Here is a 9,140-nt window from a genome sequence, read left to right as displayed (position 1 = left end):
CTGGCGGGTGCCCGCCAGCGGATAGCAGGTGCCCGCAACGGGTTTGCCGGGGCCATCTCTACTCAACACCGTCTCAACTCAGGCCCCGTTTGGAGCCAATATAAATATAGGTGACATAATCATTTGTAAATTCAATAAAAAATACAAAACTCAACATAAAGAATCCAATTTTTTTTTGTAGGAAACCTACAGTACTGGTCTCATCAACTATGAAGTCAGATTTAACTGATTCAGCCATCTTCAGCACCATAATACCATTATATTGCTTTGTTTTGGTCAAAAGCGATATAATGGTACTACAGTACTGAATATGGCTGAATCAGTTGAATCTGACTTCATAATTGAAGAGACCAGTATTGTAGGTTGCCTAGAAAAAATATTTGGAGGCTTTATGTTGAATTTTGTAGTTTTCATTGAATTAACCAATGATTATATCACCTATATTTATATTGGCTCCAAACAAAGCCTCAGTTTCCCAGTTTCCATCACTGGGGGTATGTTGGTTGCGTTTTATTCCAAGAATAACCTGATTGAGACAGGGGCGGAAGGAGGGTCTCAAGGAGGAGCAAAAAAAAGAGAAAAAGTATCCTGTGAACAGCAAATGGTAACACTTGAGTTCACAGTGTTAGATCTTCTTTTATCTTGTTATTTTTCCATTTGATGATGTTTCTGTTTCTATATATAGTATATGACTAACACATGATAGGTCAAGATGAAAGTAAAAATAGTCTATACTCGTCTTTAAAGGTTTTTGGATGGAAGATCACAATGAGGTACCCGCCCAAAACACCCGCGGATACCCGCCGCAGGTGCCAGGTGCGGGTGCGGGTGTATGTTTTGGTCAAAAAAAGCAGGGGGTACCCACACCCGCCGCGGGTACCCATGTTCACTTGGCAATCCTTAAGCTAGCCATTTGGGTACAGAGTATTTTATTTCATGATCCAAAACTTTGGTGCGCTTTGGGGCACTGTGGCAAATGCTTTGGCGGATTTCCTTAGCAGGAAATCCACCAAATTAGACCCACAGTAGCAAACCCCTTTCCTGGGGTTTCCCACTGCCAAGAAGTTTTAAATGTGGTTTTCAGAGGCTTTTATGCCCGCTGTAAAATTTTGGGGGGCTTTGGGGCACTGTAGCTAAGGCTTTGGCGGATTTTCTTAGTAGGAAATCCACCAAATTAGACCCACAGTGGCACACCCCCACCCCTTTCCTGGGGTGTTCCAATTCTGTGAAGCTCATCAGGTGCTATTCAGAGTGCTTTATGGCCACTGTAAAATTTGGGGGGCTTTAGGTGCCCCACTGCAGAGGTATGAATTTTTCTTTATTTTCCGTCATTTTTTGTGAAATTAAAATTCCGACTCCCACTCTGGATAGCAGAATTAATTTTCTGACTCCCAGAATCCACGCAGGTCAAACTTTGGTCCCGCGGACCGGGGACGGGCGTCCTGAGGTGGTCCGCGCGACGTAAACAACTTTTGGGAGTCAATTTTTCAACTCCCTATTTATATCAGTGCCAAACAGGGCTTTTTTTTTTGAAAGGATTAGTGCAGTGAAAATGGTAGGGATTGGGCAGATGAGACCAGCACCATTTGAAAGCTGAGGTCCAGAGGTATATTATGGCTCTGGGGCAGGTCTACAGGAGCTGAGGGGGAGGCTGGGACCGGGTGAGGCTGTTTTTCCTCCAGCCATTCATGATTTCTTTCTCAGCCAATTTTTTTACTTTGTGCACAAGTCCCTCCCTGCGTGAGGGGCTGCTTTGCAGCCAGTCACAGCAAGTCTCCCACCAGGGGGGACTAGTGTCAAGTTAGCAAATGTCTAACCTTGGCACTGTATTGCTGCACAAGGTTGGAAAATCCAACACGACATTTCCATGGAAATCCCTTACAAGGAAGCCAAGCTTTTCCGGGATGACTGTATCATTTTTTTGCCTGTTTGCTTGTTTAAAAGCCTCATGAAATAGTATCTATATCACAGCGACAACGAAACGTTTTCGGCTGACCAGAGCTTAAATGTCCTTGTCCATTCTCCAGAAGCCATAAATTTTCCATCTGCCATACACAAAAAGAAAAAAGAACCACTTAATGATCATGAGATTATGGAGTGTTTGAGCAATAGATAAAAAGAAGCGCATACCACTGCCAACATCTACACTCATTACTCTCCCCCCAGCTTCACTCGACATGGCCTTGATTAATTGCCAATCATCAGCAGACCACAATTTCACATAACCATCATAACCACAACTGGCCAGGTATAAACCGCCCAGAGGAACCTCGACTTCGTTTTCCACCGGCTCGCCTTCCTCAAGTTTGATTCGGTCCGAGCCGTTGAGATATGCTGCTGCGCTCTGTTTCTCGTCCTTCGTCTTCCCTTCAACGTCAATCGTATATGGGAACTTGAAGCCTGGCACTGCTGGTGCCCGATAAAATTTAACATCTGAGACTGCTGAGGTGTGGGCTGGAATGGTGTAGATTGCTTTGAGTGTACGGATGTCCCATATCCTGATATTGTCATCATTTGATCCAGTTGCAATCTGGTGACTATCGGGTCCATAATGCGGAGAAATAGAAGAAACGATGATCAAAAGATTCAGCAATGACTTGAAGACAACGACACAGTGGCAAAGGCAGCTCACCCATTTGGAGAAAAGTCGATAGCAAGGATGTCCTTGACATGTCCATCAAGTACCATCACTGTCTTACCACTTCGCAGATCCCATACCCGACCAATGGCGTCCAAGCCACCGGAACACAGCAATGCGCCATCGGCCTGGAATTCCAGACTGTAGACTTCTCGTGAATGACCTTCTTGAACCAGAAGTTCGGCACCCGTCTCAACGTCCCAAAGACGCCAAGTGGTATCAAACGAACTAGACGCTACATGTCGCCCCGCAGGATGAAAAGCGACACGACAAACTCGTGCACCATGTCCTTCCAGAGTTCGAAGAGGCTGTTCACTATAATAAGAAGGGCCCAAGATTGGTCAATCAACATATCTCTTGTGGAAGAAGAAAAAAGCAGGAGAACGCGTTGTTAAACGGACTTGTCTAGCGACCAAACTTGGACTTTTGCATCCGCACCTCCAGTGATGAAGTTTGCACTAGATGTTGACTGACTGAGAGTGGCACCGGGATGCCAAGCCAGACCACCGATTCGATCGGAGTGACCTGTCCATTGAAAAGGGGAATAGGGATGGGAGATGGACAGGGGTGACCAGAGAGAGATGAATTAAGTGAAAGGAAGCAGTGTCATCCGAGGAAGAAGCGAACACGATGTCAGTCGGCGGCCAACATTCTTTTTGAAGAAAGAGGTTCGTGGCCTCACTCTGTGTGTGATAAGAGACAGTTGGAGTTTGTGAGTGAATAGGTAATACTCAAGCCAATAAACACGCAGAATTCAACTTGAAGAAATACAAATATATAAAGGGGGTGGCGAGGGGGGGGGGGGGGGGCGGAGGGGGTGAAGCATAGCCACAAATTTGTGAAAACTATCCAAAGACGTGCCGGATTTCGAGGGAAACGATAGAAAAAAAGTGCAAGAATATTCAATTAATCAAAACCACGAACCTCTGAAAATGTTTTTACTTTCTTTGCTCTCCGCATAGGGAGTACAACTTGGGACGTTCCAAACCTTGGCTGTACCGGTCCAGGAGCCGGTGGCTAAAAGACGAGCATTGGGCGAGAACCTAACGATTGAAATCGGTCGTTCGTCGCCAACCTGGGATCCTAAATTGGTATATGTCTGTGACCAGGGAAAACTGGTTGAGTTGCCCGCGTAGCTTTTTTTTATCATTTACTCAGCTGTACAGCTCACTTTGAGTTCGGCATAAACCGATTTTCGAGTGGCCATGATCTTACTGAGTGGAAGTTTAGCTTCAAGCTTTTGACGCGAAATTCGTTTTCGGGCATTAGCCAGACTGAAATCGGCAATAGATCTTCGAGCCACCAAGAGAGCCTCAGATCCTTCGGTATAGAATTCCTCTTCATCGTCCAAATCGGAGTCGTCTTTCCCATCGGCACCTCCTTCGTCTTGTCCAGCCCCGGCGTCCTTCTCGAGTTCCCAGCCCTTTGCTTCAGCGATTTGACTCAACACGTAGCGTAGTCGATCTCTTCTGTCTTCAGGTCTTTCGCCAAAGAGTGTCATAGGCTCGCCAAGCTCTCGTAGTCTGACTCGAATCGCGACCTCATTCGTAGGCACTGCGAGTTGCCTCGATCGGGTGGCCCGGTCGAGAGAAGTAAGTAGGGCTGCATGTTCCGCCTGGGTTCGTGTTTGGTTTGGGTCATTTGGATCGAACTGCTTGGTGACCAGATCGTCGAAGTCGACTTCCATAGTTCCAGATTGATTTACGAAGCGTTTTGGGCTCGAGGGGAAGCTGGACGTGATCCTGAGACCTTGAAGTGGAAGTGGTAGCCTTCACACGACTCTCGCGCTCCGCCCGCACCAGCTCCAGGGCCGAGTATGCAATATGCAATATACTCGCATCGGGTAGCTCGGGCAGGGCTTGTTGGTCCCGAACTCCGACCCCCGCATGCCCGACACGAGCCCCGATGCCTCGAGGCACCAGCGCTAGCCGGCCTACATATCATGTGTCATCATCATCGGACAACAACTGAAGGTATCATGGTAGTTTCCAACCCCCAGGCCAGCTCTTCAAACCCCGTGGACATGCAGCTCGATCAATCAACTATCGATGAAAGTCTCTATTCCCGGCAATTGTCAGTCAAACCTGTTTCTTCTATCGGAAGCCGAATAGATAGATTGAACTGATTTTATCTTGAACTATTCCTATCCGCTATGAGCCAAACAGATATGTCCTTGGGCACGATGGTAAGTTCATGGCTTGTGTGGATGGACATGCTTCCCTACTGACTCCATCTCACAGCCATGCAGAAGATGGCCAACTCGGACGTGTTGATCGTTGGCATGAAAGGATTGGGCGTTGAGATCGGTTGAGTTTCTCGAATTTCAAACTTATCAGAGATAAAATCTATCCGTCTTTGTTAACCAACATTTCCTGCCTGATGTTCATCCTACAGCTAAAAACATTTGTCTAGCTGGAGTCAAATCCGTAACTATACACGACCCTGCCCCAACTTGTCAAGCAGATTTGGGCACACAGGTATACACTCTAATTCCAGAAGAGCCATCAGTGGGGTTTTGTGACTCACATTGCGCCCACCCTCCTGGTTTACTCCAGTTTTTCCTGCGCGATTCAGATATCGGGAAGCCGCGCGATCACTCGACGCAACCAAGAATGGCCGAGTTGAACTCCTACGTTCCAGTTCGTGTCCTGGGAGAAGAACTTACGAAGGATGTCTTGAAAACCTTCCAGGTTTGTCTTGATTCTATTCAGCTTCTCCTATTCAGACAATTCAAAGCCCTGACCGCTTTGATCTGACACGTAGGTCGTAGTGTTTACCAACACACCCCTTTCGAAACAATTAGAGTTTAACGACTTCACGCATCAAAACGGAATCCAATTCATCTCAACGGATGTCAGGGGTCTTTTTGGGTCTGTCGCACATCGTTATATATCTCTTCGCGCCGCTTTCTCTACATGAACACTTATTTTCTATTTTCGCTCTGTTACAGCTCAGTGTTCTGCGACTTTGGTCCCGAATTCATCGTCTTGGACACCACCGGTGAACAACCTGTTTCTGGCATGGTGGTTTCCATAGAAAACGTATGGCGTGTTTAGTTTTCTGTCCAAGCTTTTCTCCATGTGCAGCTGGCTCTAACTGCAAATTGGAGTTGTCCACGTAGAGCTCTGAAGGACTCGTCACAACTTTAGACGAATCAAGGCATGGTCTTGAAGATGGTGATTATGTCACATTCACCGAGGTAGAAGGTATGGACGCCCTTGTTCAGGGTGAACCACGCAAAGTAACCGTAAAAGGTGTGTACCCCAAGATCTTATTATTCAAGATTGCCCACGTTCCCGCGGGGCCCGGCAATCCAGACGAGCTAGAGAACCCAAGTTCAAGTTATGGCCGCTGTTTGCTGACTGGTCCAATTAAAACTCGAATCGCTCTTATGATATAACTTGTTGAATGATAGGTCCGTATACATTTACCATTGGGGACACTACATCGCTGGGAAACTACAAGAAAGGTGGATGGTTCCACCAAGTCAAACAACCCAAAGCGTTACACTTCGTTAGTCAAACTTCGTTTAAACCTTCCCTGAAGTTACCCTGCTGAAGCTTTCTGTTACTCCTACCAGAAATCTCTCCGGGAATCGTTGCCTCAACCTGAGTTCTTGATTACCGATTTCGCGAAGTTCGATCGGCCAGCTGTCCTACATACGGGCTTTCAAGCTCTTTCGCAATTCGAAGAGAAATACCACCGCCTACCAAAACCGCGAAACTCTGCAGATGCCGAGTTATTCTTAGCAATGGCCAAAAGTATCCACAAAGGTGACGAGGAGCTCCCGAAAGAGGTTCTTGTGGAATTAGCATATCAAGCTACGGGAGAATTAGCTCCCATTACTGCAGTCATTGGTGGATATGTCGCCCAAGAGGTTCTGAAAGCATGTTCGGGCAAATTTCATCCAACTTTCCAACATCTATATTTCGATGCGCTCGAGGCCCTTCCCACCGAATTACCAACCGAAGCCGATGTTCAGCCCACCGGATCAAGGTATGATGGTCAAATCGCAGTGTTTGGGAGTCAATTCCAGAAGAAAATCAGTAATTACCGACAGTTCCTAGTCGGGGCTGGTGCGATCGGATGCGAGATGCTGAAAAATTGGGCCATGATGGGTCTATGTGCGGGTCCCGATGGCAAGATATCGGTAACAGATATGGATTCGATTGAGAAAAGTAACTTGAATCGGCAATTCCTGTTCCGACCTCGTGACCTTGGTTCATTTAAGAGCGAGGCTGCACCCAGGGCAGTTAGTGAAATGAATCCAGACCTTCAAGGAAAGATCCAAAGCTTTCAAGAAGCCGTGGGAGATCGCACGGAGCACATCTTTGGAGATGAATTCTTTGACCATCTCGATTGCGTGACCAATGCGCTCGACAACGTTCTAGCCAGACAGTACATGGATCGGCGTTGTGTGTATTACGAGAAACCACTCTTGGAGTCAGGAACATTAGGAACAAAGGCCAACGTGCAGGTTGTTCTGCCTCATCTGACCGAGTCCTACTCATCTTCCCAAGACCCACCAGAAAAAGAGGCTCCGATGTGTACCGTCAAAAGCTTCCCCAATATCATTGAACACACCATTCAGGCAAGTATGATTCCTGATACTTATGATCAATTAAAAACTAACGTCCAACTTGTCCTTGAATGATGTATTAGTGGGCGAAAGAGCGTTTTTCCGAATTCTTTACCAAACCCGCCGAGACAATTAACCAATACCTCACGATTCCGAATTACCTTGACACTTTGAGACAAGGAGGGAACCCGATCGAGCAGATCAACCAAATCAAAGAATTCCTTGTCGAGAATCGCCCAACCACCTTTGCCGACTGTGTCACATGGGCTCGATTGAAGTTTGAGCTGGAGTTTAACAACGAGATCCGACAACTGTTGCACAGCTTGCCACGTGACTTGGTGAGTATGGCACCTTAATTCTATGTCTTGAAACCGACACTAATAATACCGACAACAGATTACCAAGGAAGGCGTTCACTTTTGGTCTGGTCCCAAAAGAGCCCCTGAGCCGATTACGTTCAACCCCAACGACGTAAGCAATTCATTTTCTTTTCAATCAAGTCTTTTGCTTTCTCTTGGCCTTTAATAATAGTCATAAAATAAAAAAAGCTAGATGTGGCTCTCCTGTTCGGCTTGTGATGCTAACAACGAGGATTGTGTTTAGCCTCAGCATATGACGTTTATTATTGCGGCAGCGAACCTTCTAGCATTTAACTATGGAATTAAAGGTGATCGGGATCCTTCCGGAATCCATAAACTCGTCAGTTCAGTCACTGTGCCCGAGTTTTCCCCCAGAGCCGGTCTTCAGATTCAAGTGAAAGATGACGAACCGGTCAACAACCAAGCCAATGGTGGTGAGCGATTCATTTGACTTGATTGAAATTTCGAGATACTCAACTATGTGTACGTAATTTAGACGAAGATCAATCAGAGATGGTGGCCAAATTGCCCAAGCCCGAAGAACTATCCGGCCTCAAGCTTCACCCATGCCAGTTTGAGAAAGATGATGATACAAACTTCCACATGGACTTCATCACCGCGGCCTCAAATCTTCGGGCGACCAATTACTCGATCGCGCCGGTTGATAAACACCGCACTAAGTTGATTGCCGGACGGATCATCCCGGCCATCGCGACGACAACTGCTCTGGCTACCGGTTTGGTTTGCATCGAACTCTATAAGATTATCGGTAAGAAGGATAAGCTGGAGTCCTACAAGAACGGCTTCGTCAATCTGGCCCTGCCCTTCTTCGGCTTCTCTGAACCGATCGCTGCTGCCAAGAACAAAGTAAGCTTGGGCGTGTACTTCGATAGATGAAGCCACTCCTATCTGACAAGGCTTGGAATTTTTCCACAGTATTACGACATAGAATGGACCCTCTGGGATCGTTTCAATATCGATTACGATCTTACGTTGCAAGAGTTGATCGATTATTTCAAGAAAGAGAAAAAGCTGGAGGTGACTATGCTGAGCAGTGGAGTCTCGATGCTTTACAGTAGCTTTATGGCTAAGAAAAAAGTGGAAGAAAGGATGAAAATGAAGTGCGTACAATTTTGTCTTTTTATTACGTTCTGATTGCATCTGGTCTGGATCACATGATTGTTTGGGAGCTGATGGACATGTTTGCGGTCTACAGGATGAGTGAACTGGTCGAGACAGTTTCCAAGAAGGCGATCCCCCCACACGTTAAAGCCATGATGTAAGCTAGACAACCCTTTCAAATCCAACCATGATCATTTGCGATTTTAATTTGGTGGTCCCCATCTACTTTCACAAAAAAAAAACAGATTCGAGGTCATGGTCAATAAAACTGAAGCTGAAGGAAATGAAAATGAGGACGAGGAAGACGACGACCAAGATGTGGAGGTACCTTACATCAAAATCCGAATCCGCCCATGAATGTTTTTTGTATGAATCTTCACATATGCTGTTAAACTTTAAAAATATTTTTCTTTAGCCTTGCTTTTTTTGGATTGTGTATTAA

At 46.2% G+C, this 9,140-nt stretch overlaps 2 protein-coding genes across 2 annotated transcripts; one reads left to right on the top strand and one right to left on the bottom strand.

Moving 5' to 3' along the window:
- Positions 1 to 1,965: 1,965 nt before the first annotated feature.
- On the bottom strand, positions 1,966 to 4,325 carry PtA15_3A779 (uncharacterized protein; the record flags this gene model as incomplete). The annotated part of the gene is made up of 6 exons (XM_053167780.1): positions 1,966 to 2,045; positions 2,131 to 2,537; positions 2,633 to 2,953; positions 3,040 to 3,163; positions 3,563 to 3,737; positions 3,810 to 4,325. 6 exons carry the CDS (start codon positions 4,323 to 4,325, stop codon positions 1,966 to 1,968), a joined length of 1,623 nt encoding a protein of 540 aa, XP_053018964.1.
- A 129-nt stretch (positions 4,326 to 4,454) lies between these two features.
- On the top strand, positions 4,455 to 9,055 carry PtA15_3A778 (uncharacterized protein; the record flags this gene model as incomplete). The annotated part of the gene is made up of 17 exons (XM_053167779.1): positions 4,455 to 4,711; positions 4,804 to 4,823; positions 4,879 to 4,944; positions 5,033 to 5,115; positions 5,194 to 5,328; positions 5,402 to 5,508; positions 5,589 to 5,679; positions 5,760 to 5,892; positions 6,054 to 6,151; positions 6,219 to 7,229; positions 7,301 to 7,555; positions 7,614 to 7,688; positions 7,821 to 8,010; positions 8,073 to 8,443; positions 8,513 to 8,697; positions 8,793 to 8,855; positions 8,944 to 9,055. The coding sequence occupies 17 exons, from the start codon at positions 4,455 to 4,457 to the stop codon at positions 9,053 to 9,055; spliced, it is 3,252 nt and encodes a 1,083-aa protein (XP_053018963.1).
- Positions 9,056 to 9,140: the final 85 nt, after the last annotated feature.

This window comes from Puccinia triticina, chromosome 3A, assembly GCF_026914185.1.
Source record: "Puccinia triticina chromosome 3A, complete sequence".
Taxonomy (NCBI): domain Eukaryota; kingdom Fungi; phylum Basidiomycota; class Pucciniomycetes; order Pucciniales; family Pucciniaceae; genus Puccinia; species Puccinia triticina.
This window is presented reverse-complemented; position numbering and strand designations above follow the sequence as displayed.